Here is a 19,049-nt window from a genome sequence, read left to right on the forward strand (position 1 = left end):
AAGGTCCGATAGGATCTGATAAACCTATTTCCTATGCATCCCGCACTTTAAACGAAAGCGAGATGAATTATAGCACCATTGAGAAAGAGCTTTTGGCAATAGTTTGGGCAACAAAGTATTTTCGTCCTTACCTTTTTGGCAGAAAATTCAAAATTATAACCGATCACAAGCCCCTTCAGTGGCTAATGAATGTTAAAGAACCAAATTCCAGACTTACCAGATGGCGTCTCAAATTAAGCGAGTATAATTATACCGTAGTCTACAAAAAAGGCAAGTGTAATACCAACGCCGATGCCCTCTCCAGAGTAGAAGTAAATAAGCAAGAATTAGAACCTTCTACGTCAAAAGCTATTACTCCCGACCAACCAATCACAGACGCAGACATAGACCAAATACTAGCGGAATTTATGCCAAAACCCTCGACAAGTAATGAAACTGTTAGAGAATTGAATCAACAGACAGATGATGACATGAACTCAGTAGCTGTGAACCCTACTGAAAACATACCAAACCTAGCAAACTCCACTACAGATACCGTTCATACGGATAATGAAAACCCAATTCTAGAAGTCCCAATTACTGACGAACCCCTGAATAAATTCCACAGACAATTATGTTTAACTATTGTAAAAGATGTTAAAAAACGACCAACTGTTACAAAACCTTTTGACACGCACACGCGAACTTCTGTACAACTTTTGGAATCTAATTTAGAAGGGGACGTAGTGAACGCCATTAAAGAATATGTCAACCCGAAAGTCAAGACAGCCCTTTTCATAACACCATATCTTGGTTTATACAAAATTATTCCCATTTTACAAGAAAAATTTAAAAATTCGTCCATGAGCCTAGTCCTTGCGAAGACGGAAGTCGAGAATGTTAAAGAATACCTCAGACAGCAAGATATAATCAGATTGTACCACGAAGGAAAAACCAACCATCGTGGCATCAACGAATGCTACTTAGCTCTTTCGCGCAAATACTATTGGCCTAAAATGAAGGAACAAATTACGAAATTCATTAACGAATGCACAGTATGTGGCCAGGCCAAATACGACCGCAACCCCATTAGACCACAATTCAACATAGTACCGCCAGCTAAAAAACCTTTTGAAATAGTTCATATGGACCTATTTACGGTACACTCTGATAAGTACATAACATTCATTGACGTATTTTCAAAGTACGGACAAGCGTACCATTTAAGAGACGGTACCGCAATTAGTATCATACAGGCTCTATTAAAATTTAGCACCCATCACGGCTTGCCTCTTACAATAGTAACCGATAACGGTACCGAATTTACTAATCAACTTTTTGCCGAATTTGTAAGACTACACAAATTACGCACCATAGAATTTTGGCACACTCTCCAAATGACAATGGCAATATAGAGAGATTTCACTCAACCATTCTCGAACATCTTCGTATTCTTAAACTGACAAAGAAAGATGAATCCATTTATAACCTTATGCCTTATGCTATTTTAGCCTACAATTCTTCAATCCATAGTTTCACTAAATGCCGACCTTTTGACATTTTGACCGGACACTTTGACCCCAGAGACCCAACTTATATCGACCTTACAGCTCACTTATTACAGCAGTATACAACGAACCATAAAGAACAGATGGAGTCTGTCTATAAGATAATCAACGAATCTACATTAGCTGACCGTACAGCACTAATGGAAAATAGGAATAAAACGCGAGAACCAGAAGTAGAATATCAACCCCAACAACAAATTTTTATTAAAAATCCTTCTGCCAGCAGACAAAAAGTTGCCCCTCGCTATACACATGACTCCGTATTAGCAGACCTACCAATACATATATATACTTCCAAAAAGCGTGGCCCTGTAGCTAAATCTCGGTTAAAAAGAGTACCTAAAACATCTCAATTGTTACAGGATGTACCTGCTGATCCTGACAATAAACCTAATTCAAAGCCAAGAGATAAAACTTGAAGACCTCGCAGACGGACCAGGAATACTACCATTTGACTTAGGCGACATGAAACTGACCACCCAGAAACATACATTCTTGCAATATATTAAACTCACTGACATAGAAATTAGCATTGACAGTGTCCTGACGCAACTAAAGGAAACAAAAGACCGACTTAATAATGATACTTATTCTCTGTATGAAACACAAATTCAATTCTTAGTTAAAAAATTGAGTAAAGCATCTGACCAACTGAGAAGCTTGGAGCCTAGCCGCAGTAAAAGAGGCCTCATTGATGGTCTAGGCTCTGTGATTAAAGGATTAACTGGTAACTTAGATTATTCAGATGCAATAAAATATAATAACGCCATAAAATCTCTAAAAACTAACCAGGACAGGGTCGTTACCGAGCTGAATGATCACATCAGTCTTAGCAAAGAATGGATGGACCACCATGCTAACATCATTTCCCAAATGGTAGAAAATCAGGTCAAAATTAACGAAACTCTGTTACTACTTCTTAACAGTAACGCTCAGGCAGAAACTAGTTTGCTGAAATACGCAAAGTTTGCCCAACTTTTAATTATAATTAATGATAACATAGATAGTTTAATAAGCGAGATTTATCGCATAGAAGATATTTTAGCTTTTACTCGATCCCGTAGCATGCATCATTCGATGTTAAGTACACATGTACTTAGTAGTATGTTAAGTAGGCTTAGAACGATCTATAATAAGGATCAGGTGTTGGACTTAGAGCTAAGGGAATATTATAGCATAATAGAAACTGGATCATATTTTATCCAGAAGCAAATAGTTATCGTTTTTAGATTCCCAATCGTATCCCCATACACATATAATTTATACAAGCTGCCATTAGTCCCAAATAAGTATAATCAGGTTATTGTACCCCCCTATCCTTTTATAGCAACCGAGGGAGACTCTTATGTGTACATAGAGGCTGAATGCCCGAAGGTTAAGGAGTGGTACCTGTGCATAGAAAAGGTGAACCATCAAATTAGGACCCAGCCAGATTGCATCCAGAACCTGATCAAGACCCAAACAATAGACGACTCGTGTAAGCAGACAACCATATCACTATCAAGACAGACCGTGGAGAAACTGGATGACAGAACTTATGCTGTCACATTCCCATCGCCTACGAAGGTGCGACTCATCTGCAGCAGGGAAGAATACAACACCCTCAGCGGAAGCTACTTGGCAACCATCCCAAAGAACTGTATGCTACGCACGAATGACCTCACTATTATCAACACAGAAGATCAAGTGGAGGGACAACCGCTGAAGATTGCAAAAATCGAAGATAACTCAAAAATCCAGCTCAAGGCTCAGCCAATAATCTCATTAAGCTCTATAAACCTAGAGGAGCTCCACGAGATCCAAAATAGAATATCTCTACAATCACCAATCCACCTCGAACATCCACCAGATGTCACTATTTACCACACCACGATCCCTTTTTATGGAGCTTTGTTAAGCACAACTGTAATTATTATTATAATTCTATGGAGACGCTACATAGCGACCAGAGGTAAAATTCCCGGGGGAAATTCGAGTGATGACTACATCGAGAAAGGAGACGGAACTTCGAGCAACAAGCCAGCGTCTACGGAAACCGCCTCAGAAGCTGAACTTCCAGCAATATTTTCTCGGAAACTTCAAAAATAGTTGCTGGTCTGCGGGGGGAGGAATTACGTTGCGACACTCTACCAGGACCGCTGAATTGCATCGCCTGTTACAACAGCCGTCGGCAGCTCGGGGAATCGAAACGCTGACAACAGTGAAACACGATGACACCGCGGACCGCCGCTGATTGATTCCGATTAATATATTGATTCATTCTAATTCCCGCCTCGAGTTGGAACAGTAGCTTTAAGAAATTAAATGTAATTTTAATATTTTAATAAATTAATCTAAGTGAATTGGTTTTTTTTCGACTCTTCGACGGCAGCTTCCGTAATTATCGCTAAATCATAATCGTAATCAAAATAAAAACATAACGTGCTCATGAAATATATGAAAGCAATTAAAATGTGATTCTTCTGTTTCACTCTCAACTAAAGCACTTTTGATAAAAGCAATTGCAAACTTTTCTTTACTCTCATCGTAAGTTTCATAATCTATACTGGTTACAAAATAGTCCATTAACTCTTTCTTGTATATTTCTTTAATTGAGTTAAAATACTTTGATTTCAGTTCTGCAAATTCATGCGCCACTAGTTTTCCAAAAATAGCTCCAAACATTTCTACACCATTATCTAAATTTGTGGAATCCGTTTTGAAATACTCATATTTACATTCAATGCAATATCTAGCAGCATTGTGATAAAGCATGGTCAAGTGTATACTAACGTACCCATCAAACCATTTCTCTATAGGTAACATGTTTTGCACCCATAACACGACACGTTCTAATACCAGCATGCAAGAGACATATTCTACATCAAAAATTACTCTGTTGAATTTCAACGTAGTCAAAAATTCAAATAGAAATTTATCCAGATGCTTTCTATTCGCAGAATCTTTCCACATATTTTCAAAGCGAGCAAAGAAAGGCTCGCCTACAATTTCAAGTCTTTCCTTTTGTTCGTCTTCTGACCTACATAGCAACAGAAATTTAGCAATGATTCGAACATACAAAAAAAACTTAGTCGTATCGTAAATGTCATAGCCCTCTTCTAAAACCACTTTCGGTTCAAAACCATTTCCCATAAATGATTTCAATGCGTTGTACAAAAAGTTGACATTTACCTCATGGCAGATATTTTCTATTTCACATAATAAAGGCAACGCTTTCTTTTCATCTACATTCATATACATCGTAAAAACAAGCACGTAGTACTCACTTTTAATGGCTTCTGGTGGGGATACCTTCCTCAGATTTTTAAACAATCTTTTTCGGTTCTTAAAGTCTAGCTTCGTGATAAGTGGTTTCACTTCATTCCAGATTGCTAGAAACCAATCTCCAAACTTCTCACTTTCCAAATATTTTTAAAAATACTTTGAGTGCTGTACCAGGCCTCAAAGCAACTAAAGACTTAAAAATTGCATATTTTGTGCACTCTTCAACAGTCACAGCTAGGCCCAGCCGTAGAACTCGCTTCCATGTAATTAACTTGGTTATCATCTCTTCTCGTTTCTTTTTGGGACTGATGGACACCACATTTGCAACAGCTTTCACTCCAGCTACTTCCCAGGTAATCACGTTTAAATCTAGAGGGGGTCTTGAAAGATGCGCATTTGCTCTAAGCGCAGCTGATAGACTTTGTAGCGCTGTCTTTGGCCGCCGCTTAGTATCGCAATCAAAAGTTTTTAAAAGTGTGGTTAAGCCCTTACCAGCCAATATTGCCAAAGGTCGTGCTAATAACTTATGTGGCTTTCTTTCAGCCTCAAGTTTAAGCACAACATAGAATTCTTTGGCCAGTCCACCATGTTCTGAGAAATAAATTATCAGTTTTTGCAGAAATTGATCGAAATGGAAACGTGACTTATGATAATTTGTTTTCTTGTCAACAGCATGTAAATCATGAAACTTTTTGGCATTTAAAACCGTTATGTCATGCCGTAAAGCGTTAATATAAGATGCGTTATTTTGTTTTTGCAAAAAGTTCAACTTAAATAGTTCTTTTCGTCCAGCGCGAGCAACAAATAAACGTTGCAAGATGTGTTTCATAACTTTCTAGGTCTTCTTCAGCAGCAGTGGCAATAGCAGTTATGACACCAGGAAATGCACTAAAAGGAACTTTATACGCTTGAAGCGTGTTCAGAACTTGATAGAAGCATTCCAGTTTTTCGTCTCCAGTTTCTTCATCTGCTGCAGCCATCAATAAATTTGGTAAGCTAGTCCTAACACAGCAGCGTTCAGTTGTACTTAGTAAGTACTCTGTAAAGGTTGTGAAGTGATTAAAGAATGAATTTAGCACAGGTGGCGTGGGTGTTTTATTGGATAAGAGGTTGCGCAAGATGACGGCGTGAAGTCCTTCGTTGCAAGCTGCTTCTGGTTGACTTCCATCTAATCCCAGACCGTGAGCCCAGACCAAAAGATTGTTAAATAGATCTTCAGGCAGCCGCCACGCAAAAGCACGTTTTACTAGGCTACGAACAATAGCTGCCCGCAGATGAACGGGCTCGTTTTTATATTGCGCTAATAATCCAAAACAAAGTTCTGAGGCTATTCTCTTGTCCACCACACTTACTAACCAGCACAAGGATCATGAACTGACGATTTTGAGGCGAACTTTCTGATGTTAAACGCGTTCGGAGTTCAAAAAACGTGCTCTCAAAACTCGCAAATCGATAGTGATCGAATAATTCCTCAAGTAATGTCGTTTTTCTAAAACGTTGCCTACGACGTTCTCTGTTTCTTAAAAAAACGACGACGATATTTGATATCCTGGCGCAGTTTTTTGAACTGTATATCATAATCACGGGGATCATGAACTTTGTCCAAAAACAAGCTGTATCCAGGCTTTTTCTCGCGGACTGGTGATGTTGGGAGGTCATACGGCCAGTTTTTAATTTTGACTCCCAGTTCTTTATTAACAAATATCATTTTCATCAAAGCTACTCTGGCATCTTTATCAAGCCTTAAAATCAGAGGCTCTATAGTTTTATACGTGAACCAATCTTCAAGATAAGCCGCATGAGCGAGTTTTACAACTACATCTTTCGCTTCTTCAGGACTCAGACACTTGGCTAAAGCATTCATGTCCAATAAATGTACTGTGTACAGTTCTGGTTTTTTGGAAAATTTGTCTCTGTGATGTAGCATTATGTATTGTGTTAAATCAGACCGAAGCGATCTGTTTCTCTGTACATTGTAATATTTTTCTAAAATATCAAAAAAGGTATCAGGATCCGGTTTCAATAGATATTTTAAATTGTGCAAAAATTCTTCCTCATGGTCCAAATAGTGTATCAACAGATCTTTGTCATGTTTTATTCGTCCGTAAAATGTTTTCGCCAGTTGTGGACATTTTTCACTAAGTACTTTTAATTGTTTTGGTTTAATTCTTGTCATAATATTCTGGAACTCTTCAAGTAAATATTCGTTGCAGCAATTTCGGAGAAAATTTATAGCTAATTGAAAGTCACTTTTCGTGTAATAATCGTAAAATATTCGACATCTCTCTGGATCCTGCAAGTGATAATGTATCCAATGTTTCATTTTATTAATAGCGGGTGTTATCATCTCTGGAAATAGTGCGTCCTCTAAAAAATCTGGATTTATTATGTGGCTGTAATCCGAATCCAATAACCATGTACATTTCAAGGCTCTGGAAACGTACAACATATCTGTATCCTTGAGATTTTGCACGATGTAATCAACGTCCCTGTGTTTCGAAGCTAGGTCGATTTTGAAGATTCTGTCTATGGGAGATGATTCGGGAACATCTTGTATGGATTTGAAGGGTATTGAATACTTGTAGGCATCGTTAACTAAGGAGTTCAGTTGCCGATGACGCTCTCCCAAAGTGTTTCCAGATAAAGTTATTGGAATAAATGGCACCATCTGAAAGTAAAAAAAAGAATTAGTCATTGTCTTTATAAAGTACTACTTCCTGTTTATTATTTACTTCATTATGTATCTGATAATAAGATTGTACTTTCTTAAAATAAATAAGATATAGTACAGCTTTCTGACGATGTAAAAAAATTACTTGTTACTGACACTAACAAACAAACACATTGGTTTTACTTCTATCATGATAGTCATTATTAAAAGAAATATCCACACTTGCACCTACGAATAAATAATAGAGGAGAGTCGGTTATATCGTACCACTTTTTACTCATATGGAATTATTTTGATTGTGAAAATACTTACAAATTTGACTTATAAGTGCATAAAGAAGTGTAGTATTTCGGCTTCTTTAAATAGAAAGATGAACTTTCTAGTATTAAATTTATATCGTCAAAATGAACTTTTTAAAGAGACTCCAACTGGTACGATTTAGATGATGAGTTGGTTAATAAATCCATTTATTTCAGGTTACTTGGCCCATACAATAAATACCTTACAGACCTTAATGCGCATCGTTGGTTAATCTAATCAGCATTTAGATGGTATTTATATATCATGCATTTTGCATGTGAACTGTTTAATTTGGGTATAAATACAAAATGTTTATTGCCAGACATTTAAATTGTCTTGGTACATTAAAATAATATTTGGTGGTTTTAATTTTACCAATGCCAAAAAGCAATGTAACGAATTAAATGGCCAGGTATTGTTTTTGAAATAACGAATATGAAAATGTAATCATAAAATAAGCCAATAATTAACACCACCCATTAGACATGTTTATAATTTGTAGTTTAATGCTGTTTATTATGCATTATTAAAATACCTTGGTCACAAGTTATATCGTTACGAAATAACACTCAAGTCAAGTAAGCCTGACAAACATCAATTTTTTCCTATGTTACTTTGTTACATTTATGTGTAGCCGTATGTTATTTTTAGTAAAGGTTATCGATGGTGATATCAACGAAGCATTATTTGGAGCCCCTAATGTAAATAAAAATGGTTGTTTTAAAGAAATCTCGCAGTGATACGATATACTTAACCGGCAGTATGATATCGCCGACACTTCCCTATTTAACTCATACTCTTTATTCCGTTAAATGTTGTGATGAAGATCTATTTATTTGTAGCCTTGGACAAAGACAGCTGAAATTTTGCATACATAGGTACATAGGTAGAGGCTCTCTTTATAGTACTTTGCATGTACTATGGCCATGATAAACGTGGGTTATACGGCCTACTCATATTTAGTCTAGTAACTATTATTGTGTCTGTTTTGTTTGTGTGACTTTCCGTGATTTCACTCTTCTATGGCGATAGACCAGTGCTGATTTTAAACCAGCAATATGCTGAGCCGGGACCTTTTTATAGCGACAACATTACTTATGTATTTTTCTAACCTGTGTTTGTCACTGATGTTATTTATAAATAAATTATTTTCTCCTTTTTCTTCTTTCTTCCTTCAACTATAGTCAATACAATGAATATGCACGGATTTAGCTGAAGTAAACAGCATGTTTTGGGATAAAAACTTCTATAATCTGATGAAGCTGGTCCACGATATGTTAACGTATTATTGTTATCCTTACTCTCTTACTAATGTTATCAAAGTATAATTGTTTGTGTGTTTTGTACCTCTGCACGCTTTGACTGTCGAACCGATTTAAATGAAACTTGGGATGAGGATAGTTTAAACTTTAGGAACACTTTTGTGCTTTTGTTGACTGTAATTGCACTGTTACCCAACGTACATTATGTATATCCTAAAATTTGAAAAAAAAAACAAGCAAATGAAGTTAAATAAGACCTTGTCAAAAAATAATCTGTCCGTATTTTAACACACAATTATAATTATGTGTACACAAACTAAATTAGTTCATTAAAACAAACCACACCGATAAAAAATTGTACAGGAAACTAGTCATCAAAAGTTACAGCCGTTCATATTCGACTCTATCTGTTATTTTAGAACGACTTTACTACAAAACAAAGTCCTCATCAATATCTTACCTTAATTCACCATCCAAATATATTTCTACAATGAATTTAACGGAAACCAAACGGAATTCCTACTGTTACTAGTTTTTATATTGTATTAATATTTACCCGACGCCTGCGCTTGGCAAAAATCTACTGGCAACTAACTCTGGCGACCAAACCGAGGAATGCAAAACATGACGTCACAAAGTCGATTTGCTGGCATTATCTATCACTAATTGTGTCTGTGGTTAATATTATGAATTATTTTGTAGTGTGGTGGGTATTGCCAGTTTAAAATAATAAAATTTGTAGTTTGTTAGACTCACAAACTCGCTCAAAAGTATTTTCGTTATTTTTTCCGTTTTTAGAGTCGCTTAAATTCTCACCGCTGAACCGATTTAGAAGAAATTCGGTATCTAACAACATATCTACGGAATGACAATGGTTTGTTTTTTTTTCCCGGAAAATGGCATAGTTCCCACGAGATAGTAATAAAGAATTGAATATATATAATAAAGAAAAGAAAAGTCAGAAAAACAATTATATTTTCTATTATTTATTTACTTAAAACAAAATTTCATCATTCATTTACACAATCGAGATATCTCTTTCTTTCATTACAGCGCTCCGTATCCTCAGTCATCAGCATTTCAAAGTGAAATCTCAATTCATTGTTTTTGGTGTCCTTTAACAAATTAATAATATCACTTAAATCATAACAGTAATTAAAGTTAAAAAAAAACGTGCTCGTGAAATATATGAAAAGCTATTAATTGTGTTTCCTTTGTTTTACTCTCAACTAAAACGCTTTTAATAATAATAATTTCTTTACTTTCATCATACGTATGGGCGATCAAATTTATGTTCAAATCCTTTGACGTATGATTTTTGCTATGAGATATGCCGCTCCTTGATAATTATTGTATGGAAATTATGATATGGATGTAAATAAATTATTTTAATTTACTGATGACAATCTTTATTTTGGCATTTACACTTTGATATATTAATTTACCGAGAATACTGTTTTGGTATGCATAATTTATTTATTGTCCTGGTATCACTCTTCATACACTCGAGTTTTTAAGCTGGGGGCCGCTTGACGCAAGACGGCACTCAATTCGAGACAACTCAACATTCGAGAGTGAATTCATTCATGTAATCATTTTCCATTGACTCTTGTTCTGTTTTTTTTTTATTATTGATATTGTTATGTTTTTATTATTATTATTAATAATAATAATATTGTAGTTAAGTTGTTCATTGTTACGTTTTCCGTTGTGTATTTCGTTCATTGCTGTATGAAAGGACGACTTATAAGTTGTCTCCCGTAAAGAAACGAGCATGTCATGGCTCATTTATTATCGGAAATAAAAAAGAACATGGTAAAAAAATTATACAATATTTCTAGCTGGTCCATACCTTGAGATCCCCTGAAACGTCACTTTGACAATGACAAAACTTTGTTTACATTTACGTCCATGGGATTCAAAATCCGAGTTTAGTTGGACTCACGCACTCACACAAAAATATAGTTGTTATTTTTCGATTTTCAAGTCACTTTAATTTCTAAAAATGTTTTTTCTCCACCCACTCATCAGATCCTGTTGTGATGACAATGGGTTTATTCCCTTTCAAACAATATTTCTTTCTGATTAATTAGTTACCAATTAGGTTTATAAATACAATTAAACATAGGAATAAGAAGCCTGTTTCCTGGAGTAAAATGTTTTCATTTATTTTTTTACAAATGACAGTTACGAGGTGAGAAATATTAAAATCTTAATTAACAATCTTCTCCATTTTTGAAGTCGGTTAAAAAGTTTTCTGCCCAGAAACAATAAAAAAAGAAACCTTTTTGCATTTTTTTTTATTTGCTATTTTTCCAATAATATAAATAAAAGTGAAGTCGAGTGCAAAAGACATGCCATAAACTGGCGTTTTTATATCAAGGGGTTAAGCGAAGTAAGGTCAGAGAAGCCAACATAATTGTTTTTTTTTATTCCTATAATATTAATGGAAAACATAGTTTCTATTTACGCAATTGTTGCATTAAGAAATCTCTTTATTTTATAACTGCAACGCTCATTATTCAACATCCTATGAAAATTGAGACTTAATTCATTGTTATTGGTGCCCTTTAATATATTTATAATCTGACTTAAATCATAATCGTACTTAAAATAAATCTTAACGACCTTATAAAATATATGAAATGCTATTAAATGTGCTTCTTTTGTTTTACTACCCGCTAAAACGCTTTCGACAAAAGCAATTGCAAACTTTTCTTTACTCTCATCGTAATGATTATTTAAATCTAAACTGGTCACAAAAAAGTCAAATAATATATTTTCGTATATCTCTTTGATTGACCAACAATATTTTAATTTTAATTCTTCATATTCATATGCAACTATTTTTCCAAAAATAGCTCCAAACATTTCTACACCTTTTTCCAAACGTGTGGAGTCAGTTTTAAAGTACTCAGGTTTCTGCTTGATGCAATATTTAGCAGCTTTATGGTAAAGCATGGTCAAGTGTATATAAACGTATACATCGAACCGTTTTCGTGTACATAAAAAACTTTGCATCCATGACACGACTCGTTCATACACCGGCATGCAAGACACATATTTGACATCATCAAAAATTACCCTGTTGTATTTCAACATAGTCAAAAACTCAAATAGTAATCTAACCCAATGATTCTCTCTGACATCATGTGATGACTTCCACATATTTTTAAAGGAAGCAAAAAAAAGCTCGCCTACAATTTCAAGTCTTTTCGTTTGTATTTCTTCTGAACTACACAGTAACAAAAACTTTGCAATGATGCTGATATACGAATAATATTTATTACAAAAACCTAAAACACCAGGGAAATTATAACCTACGAGAATCTTTTCTGGTGTGAAATCATTTTCCAAAAATGATTTTAGTACATCAAACAAAAATGTTTCATCCAACTCGGAGCAAATATTTTCAATTTTATCAAGTATACGAGTATTATATGATGTCATCAAATGATTTCCACTGATATAAACTTTATAAACAAGCTTGTAGTATTCAGATTTGATAGGTTCAGGTACGAGTATATTGTCGTCATAGACCTCAAGTCTCATTTGGTATTTATTAAAGTCTAGTTTGGTAATAAGTGGTTTGACTTCATTCCAAATTGAAATTGCGCAATTACCAAGCTTTCCTCTTTTCAAATATTGTAGAAATGTTTTGAGCGCTGCACCAGGTCTCGATGCTACTAAAGACTTAAAAATAGCGTGTTTTGTGCCGTCGTTCACAGTAAAAGCGAGGGCTACCCTTAGAGCTCGCGGCCATGTCATTAACTTGGCTATCATCTCTTCTTGCTTCGTTTTAGGACAGATGGACAGCATATTACCAACTGCTTTTACCCCAGCTGCCTTCCAGCAAATTACATTCAAATCGAGAGGAGGTCTCGAAACATGCCCATTTGCTCTTAGTGCAGCTGACAGACTTTGTTTCGCTGTCTTTAGCCGCCGCGTAGTATCGCAATCAAAAATATTTAAAAGTGCAGTTAAATCATTACCAGCCAATAAAGCTAATGGTCTTGCTAATAACCAATGTGGCTCTGTTTCAGCATTATGTTTAAGTACAGCATAAAATTCCTTTGCTAGTCCACCATCTTCTGAGAAATAAATTGTAATTTTTTGCAAAAACTGATCAAATTTGAATCGTGACTTATTATTATAATAAATTACAGTGTCGACGGTAAGTATATCATTAAACTGTTTGGCATCCAAAACCGTTATGTCATGTCGTAGCGCGTTCATAAAAGAAGCATTATTTTGAATTCGCAAAAAGTTTAACTTAAACAGTTGCTTTCGTCCAGCGCGAGCAACAAATAAACGTTGCAAGATGTCTTCATAACTTTCTATGTCTTCTTCAGCAGCGGTGGCAATAGCAGTTATGACACTAGGAAATGCATTGAAAGGAACTTTATACGCTTCAAGCGTATCCAGAGCTTGATTAAAGCGTTTCAGTTTTTCGTCTCCAGTTTCTGTATCAGCTTTAGCAACCAATAAATTTAATAAGCTATTCTGTACACAGCAACGTTCAGATGCTGTCAGCGAGTATTTTGTGAAGTTTGTAAATAGATTGTTAAAAAATGCATTCAGCACAGATGGGTTAGAGATTTTATTGGCAAGAAAGTCACGTAATACGACGGCATGCAGGCCTTCGTCGCAAGCAGCTTCTCGTTGACTTCCATCTAAGCCCAGGCCATTAGCCCAGTCTAAAAGATTATTCCACAGATCTTCTGGTAGACGCCATGCAAACGCATGTTTAACTAGACTACGTACAATTGCTGCTCGTAAGTGAACGGACTCGTTTTTATACTGCGTTAACAATCCGAACAAGGTTCTTACGCTATTTTCATGTCCACCGCTCTTTCTAACCAGGACAAGCATCATGTACAGGCGATTTTGAGGACAACTTTCTAAACTCAAGCGCGTCTGGAGCTCAAAAAAAGTGGTCTCAAAATTCACAAGCTGGTAGCGATAAAGTAATTCATTAAATAATAATCTATTTTGATCTATCCAACTGTCATTCCTCCACATTTTGTTCCGTCCTCTTCTGCATATTATCGGAGAAAATCCGTAATCAGAATAACAATCTTTGTCTAAAAATAATCTACATTTGGGCCTTTTCTCAAGGACTGGTGAAGTTGGGAGCTTATACGGCCAGTCCTTAATTTTGACCCCCAGTTCTTTATTAACAAATATCATTTTCTTCAGAGCTTCTCTCTCATCTTTATCAAGCTGTAAAATCAGAGGCTCTACAGTTTTATACGTGAACCAATTTTCAAGATACGCCGCATGAGCGAGTTTTACAACTAGATCTTTCGCTTCTTCAGGACTCAAACATTTAGCTAAAGCATTCATATTCAGCAAATATACTGTGTACAATTCTGGTTTTAAGAAGTATTTTTCTCTGTGATGTATCATTATATGATGTGTGATGACAGAACCGAACGACCTCTGTTTCTGTACATAGTAATACCGCTCTAAAATATCAAAAAAGGTGTCAGGGTCCGATTTCAATAGATATTTTAAATTGTTTAAAAATTCTTTTTCATGTTCCAAATAGTGTTTCAACAGATCTCTGTCATGTTTTATTCGTTCGTAAAATGTTTTCGTCAGTTGTGGACATTTCTCGCTAAGTATTTTTAATTGTTTTGGTTTAATTCTTGTCACAATATTCTCGAACTCTTCGAGTAAATATTCATTGCCGCAATTCCGGAAAAATTTCATAGCTAATTGAAATTCACTTTTCTTGTAAAACTCATAAAATATTCGACATCGCTGTGGATCTTGCAGTTGATGTGTTATCCAATGTTTCGTTTTATTAATAGCCGATGTTGTCATCTCTGGAAAAAGTTTGTCGTTTAAGTAATCTGGGTTTATTATGTGACTGTAATGTGGATCCAATAACCATGTACATTTCAAGGCCCTGGAAACGTACAACATATCTGTATCCTTGAGGTTTTGCACGATGTAATCAACGTTCTTGTGTTTCGAAGCGAGGTCGATTTTGAAGAGTCTGTCTATGGGAGATGACTCGGAAACATGTTGTATGTATTCGAATGGTATCGAAGACTTGCAAGTATCGTTCACTAAATGGTTTAGTTGCCGGTGGCGCTGGCCCAAAGTGTTGCCTGATAAAGTTATTGGAATGAATTGCGTCATCTGAAAAGAAAAATAAAACTAAAGAGAGTGAACTGTTTTGTTCTTAAAATACCAATTATTGCTTGTTGCTTCATGTTTGTCTCGTGAGAACGTTGTATTTCCCTGTGTGAAAGGTTTCTTAATCAGAAATAGTTATAACTAACGTATAAAATTTGACACACCGGCTTAAAAGCCGATATAGACTCATCATCCCAGCCTATATACTTTCAATTGCAGAGCAGTTAGCACAGTCTTCCTCTCACAACGAGAGGGCTTGAGCCGTAGTTCTCACGCGGGCCCAGTGCGGATTACGAACATCACACACACCATCGAATTTCTTCGCAGTATTGTACAGGTTTCCTTACGATGTTTTTCTTCACCATAATGCTCGTAATGTCACACTCTCGAAAAATGTAGACATGCAAGCCCAGCTTTGAACCCACGATTCTCTGTTTGAGACATTTACGTAACGGATATAGACCAATTACTATTTTTTTTAAAATTGCCGATATTACATTGCATATGGGTCGAAATAATATCCTCCTTTTTTTGAACTGTTAAAAAATACAGATAATTTTTCGGTCCAGTCTCATTTATGAACAATTTCATTATTAAATCACCACAAAATCAAGATCTTACCTTACTTCTTGTCCACTTGTGCACTTGTCTTTTCTCAATAAATGCAACTCAGACGGAACTTTGTTACGCTGTTATTTAAAAACTGCATAATGCGGGCGTCGGGACCAAATTCAGCGGGCAACTAACATTGGTGAGAATACAAAAGTAAAATAAATGCATAAGGTGACGCCGCAAGGTCTATTTGCGGACATGATTTCAGTGATCTACAATTTGGTTGCATGCCAATATCAAAAAGAAATGTTAATAATGGATACGGCACTAGCACCGAAACAGAAGAAAAACACACTTTTTACTAAAAACTACAAATTTTTTAAGTCTGTTTGTTTATTTGTTACCTCTTCACGTAAACTTTTGCTTTCGCTTTTGCTTTGTTTCTTTTCTTTCTTCCTATTTAGGATTAATTTAAGATTATGTAAGTTTGTCTTATTTTCAGTTTTTTTTTGTTGTGCCAAATTTTGGCTACTACATTTATTCTTTCTTTTTTTTAAACCGCTGAACCGATTTAGATCAAATTTGGTACACAAACTTACTCTTACAACTGGAACTCTGCAAAGGGAACGCAGGAGCAGCCTACGCCCGCCGATCAACGAGCGCCGAAAATTATTGCGTATTTTATTTCATTTTCTCTCTATTGATTTACACCACGTCAATTAAACTTTATTAACGAAATAATTAGATTAAATTACTGTCATTTTTTTATATTGTCCAATCCGCACTGCGCCCGCGTGGGAACTACGGCTGAAGTCCTCTCATCTGAGAGAAGGCCTGTGCCTAGCAGTGGGACGTATATAGGCTGGGATGATGATTGTTGCAGGGCCTCAGGAGGATTATTATAGGACAAACCCATCCCTTCCCGTGGATTTCATAAAAGGCTATAGTTATCCAGATTCATCTCGACCTATATACAGGGTGGAAAGTTGAGATGGGGCAGCAAGGGCAGCTACTAGATTCCTTGCTGCTACGCGAAAATGAAATTGAAAATAAAGTACTGAACTCAATATAATACGTTCTTTCCGTGGACCCTTCATATATAGTCGTTGTAATCGTCAATGTCTCTTCTATTTTCTCCAATGTTCCTCACACTTTTAACGCGAGGGCACCACCCTCTATTTAGAAGAGTGATAGCTTCCGCCATTTACGAATTATTCCTATTTATTCCCAATAATCGCTGTTCGTTCGACTGTCAATATGTCTGTAACACGCAAACTGTATCGTTGTTATTTTATAGGGTATGTCCAATTTTATTGCATTGATAAACATGGGTGCGGTTCAAAATAGGGGTGAAAAAGTTGAAACTTGGCAATAATATTAGTCATGTGAACTGCGTTACATAGTTTTTGTTTATTGTTTTTATAATCGAAGCGATGTAAATATATAGCACGTTCATTGATCTGGTGTTACTTTGCAATCAATGCAAATTTTCAAGCATCGCTTTTTTTTAAGTAATTACTTAGTGGTTATGAAACTACATAATAAAAATACAATCATAATAAAATGTTAGAGCGTCTGTGAGTTTTATTTTATTACACAATACAAAGAAATTGAAATCAAAGAGAACATCAGCAAAAATACGCTGCAACATTACAGAAGACATTCTCTTACCCATCAGTCGAAGTCGAAAGATTATTTTCTTACACCAGGTGTATGTTCTCAAATATAAAAAAAAACCGGGCAAGAGCGTGTCGGACACGCCCAAAATAGGGTTCCGTAGCCATTACGAAAAAAATAAGTAATATTTTTCTAAGGATTTCGTATTTTATACGGAATTATCCAAGTTTAGGTATATTTTATACCTTAGGCTGCATTTACTATAATTTTTAAGCAAACTTAAGCAAACTTAACCGTTATAGTTTTCCTTGAAAGTTTGATATACTTACTAACATCTTGAATTTTTTCAAATTTTTCCACCCACCGGTTGAGATTTTGGAGGGGGGGACGCTCGATTTTCATGATAATTTGCACTTTAAACTTGAATATTTCGCAAACAAATCACTGAATCGAAAACCCCTAATGGTTTTAAAAGACCTATCCAACGATACCCCACACTACAAGATTGGATGAGAAAAAAAAACTACCCAACTTTAAGTCTATGGGAGGTCACCTAAAAAGATTTTTTTTAGATTTTTTTTATTGTACCATTTTGTCGGCATAGTTTACATATATATTCGTGCAAAATTACAGCTTTCTAGCATTGATATTCCCTGAGCAAAGCCGCGGACGGACAGACAGACAGACATGGCGAAACTATAAGGGTTCCGTTTTTGCCATTTTGGCTCCGGAACCCTAAAAACTTGTAAAAAATTACAACAAATATAAATTGTCCATCACGAATGTCATTATATTCAATGATTGAAAATACTTTTTCTAATCGGTTTCTTTTGCTCGACTCGTACAGAAAAACATTGTCACATCACTAGTCTTTCAGAAACGTCAAATGCTACCTCAATGCCACGAGTCGACGATGTTTACTTAAATGATTTCTATTTCTATTTTATATTTCTAAATGTTGGTCCAGCCGCTTAGGCTACAGAGACTTCCACATAAATAGACATACATACATTATTATTATTATTATTATTGTTAGCCTATTCTGTCCCACTGCTGAGCAAAGGCCTCCCCCCAATACTTCCACTGCTCTCTGTCCCCTGCATACAAGGGCCAGTCCTTCAAGAAGAAGTCCAGTTCATCCCGCCATCGCCGCCTAGGTCTGCCAGGTCGCCTTTTCGAGTTGGTGGGCATCCACTCGGTGGTTATCTTGGCCCAAAGCTACATACATATGTTAAAAAAACGTTACTCTCTTTCGGGTAGTCGGCTAAAAAGGGATACTACCAGTTAATTTTTCCGCGCGATAAAGCTAGCTGGAGGTGGTTGCTAATTAAACTTGCCGCCCCATTAACGTTGAGATCAAGTTAATGTTGCAATTGTTTTCAGTATTACAGTCTAAGTTGGTAGAAAATTCATTTAAAATTTCAAGAGCATACGCAAGAACATTCATCATCATCATCCCAGCCTATATACGTCCCACTGCAGGGCACAGGCCTCCCCTCAGAATGAGAGCGCTTGGGCATTAGTTCCCACGCGGGCCCAGTGCGGATTGGGAACTTCACACACCATTGAATTGCTTCGCAGGTTTGTACAGGTTTCCTCACGATGTTTTCCTTCACCGTAAAGCTCGCGGTAAATTTTCAAATGAATTCCGTTCCGCACATGAATTTCGAAAAATTCGAGGTGCGAGCC

General features: G+C 35.9%; 3 protein-coding genes across 5 annotated transcripts; all 3 read right to left on the reverse strand.

Annotated features, from left to right (window-relative positions):
• Nucleotides 1-4,578: 4,578 nt before the first annotated feature.
• Nucleotides 4,579-5,791, reverse strand: LOC141426130 (uncharacterized). Its single transcript, XM_074084990.1, has 2 exons — nucleotides 5,738-5,791; nucleotides 4,579-5,646 (listed from the first exon to the last, which is right to left on the reverse strand). Exons 1-2 carry the CDS (start codon nucleotides 5,789-5,791, stop codon nucleotides 4,942-4,944), a joined length of 759 nt encoding a protein of 252 aa, XP_073941091.1. The 3' UTR covers nucleotides 4,579-4,941.
• A 246-nt stretch (nucleotides 5,792-6,037) lies between these two features.
• On the reverse strand, nucleotides 6,038-9,621 carry LOC141426276 (uncharacterized). Its single transcript, XM_074085125.1, has 2 exons — nucleotides 9,505-9,621; nucleotides 6,038-7,479 (listed from the first exon to the last, which is right to left on the reverse strand). Exon 2 carries the CDS (start codon nucleotides 7,477-7,479, stop codon nucleotides 6,313-6,315), a length of 1,167 nt encoding a protein of 388 aa, XP_073941226.1. The 5' UTR covers nucleotides 9,505-9,621; the 3' UTR covers nucleotides 6,038-6,312.
• Nucleotides 9,622-10,082: 461 nt separating this feature from the next.
• Nucleotides 10,083-15,937, reverse strand: LOC141426904 (uncharacterized). 3 transcript variants are annotated; one of them, XM_074086155.1, is made up of 3 exons: nucleotides 15,813-15,937; nucleotides 14,971-15,194; nucleotides 14,785-14,875 (listed from the first exon to the last, which is right to left on the reverse strand). In XM_074086155.1, the coding sequence occupies exons 2-3, from the start codon at nucleotides 15,192-15,194 to the stop codon at nucleotides 14,854-14,856; spliced, it is 246 nt and encodes an 81-aa protein (XP_073942256.1). In that variant the 5' UTR covers nucleotides 15,813-15,937; the 3' UTR covers nucleotides 14,785-14,853. The 3 variants fall into 3 exon arrangements, with proteins under 3 accessions (XP_073942254.1, XP_073942255.1, XP_073942256.1); XM_074086153.1 differs by having other exon boundaries at nucleotides 10,083-15,194; XM_074086154.1 differs by lacking the exon at nucleotides 15,813-15,937 and having other exon boundaries at nucleotides 10,083-14,875; nucleotides 14,971-15,059.
• Nucleotides 15,938-19,049: the final 3,112 nt, after the last annotated feature.

This window comes from Choristoneura fumiferana, chromosome 3 (genome assembly GCF_025370935.1).
Source record: "Choristoneura fumiferana chromosome 3, NRCan_CFum_1, whole genome shotgun sequence".
In the NCBI taxonomy this organism is placed as follows: domain Eukaryota; kingdom Metazoa; phylum Arthropoda; class Insecta; order Lepidoptera; family Tortricidae; genus Choristoneura; species Choristoneura fumiferana.

Bases quoted from the DNA above. Each gene is read 5' to 3' on its own strand.
- LOC141426130 (XM_074084990.1), bottom strand. From the start codon at position 5,791: ATGGCTGCAGCAGATGAAGAAACTGGAGACGAAAAACTGGAATGCTTC. The intron at 5,647-5,737 runs GTTCTGAACACG...AAGAAGACCTAG, and splicing joins AACTGGAATGCTTCTATCAA to AAAGTTATGAAACACATCTT.
- LOC141426276 (XM_074085125.1), bottom strand. From the start codon at position 7,479: ATGGTGCCATTTATTCCAATAACTTTATCTGGAAACACTTTGGGAGAG.
- LOC141426904 (XM_074086153.1), bottom strand. From the start codon at position 15,194: ATGACGCAATTCATTCCAATAACTTTATCAGGCAACACTTTGGGCCAG.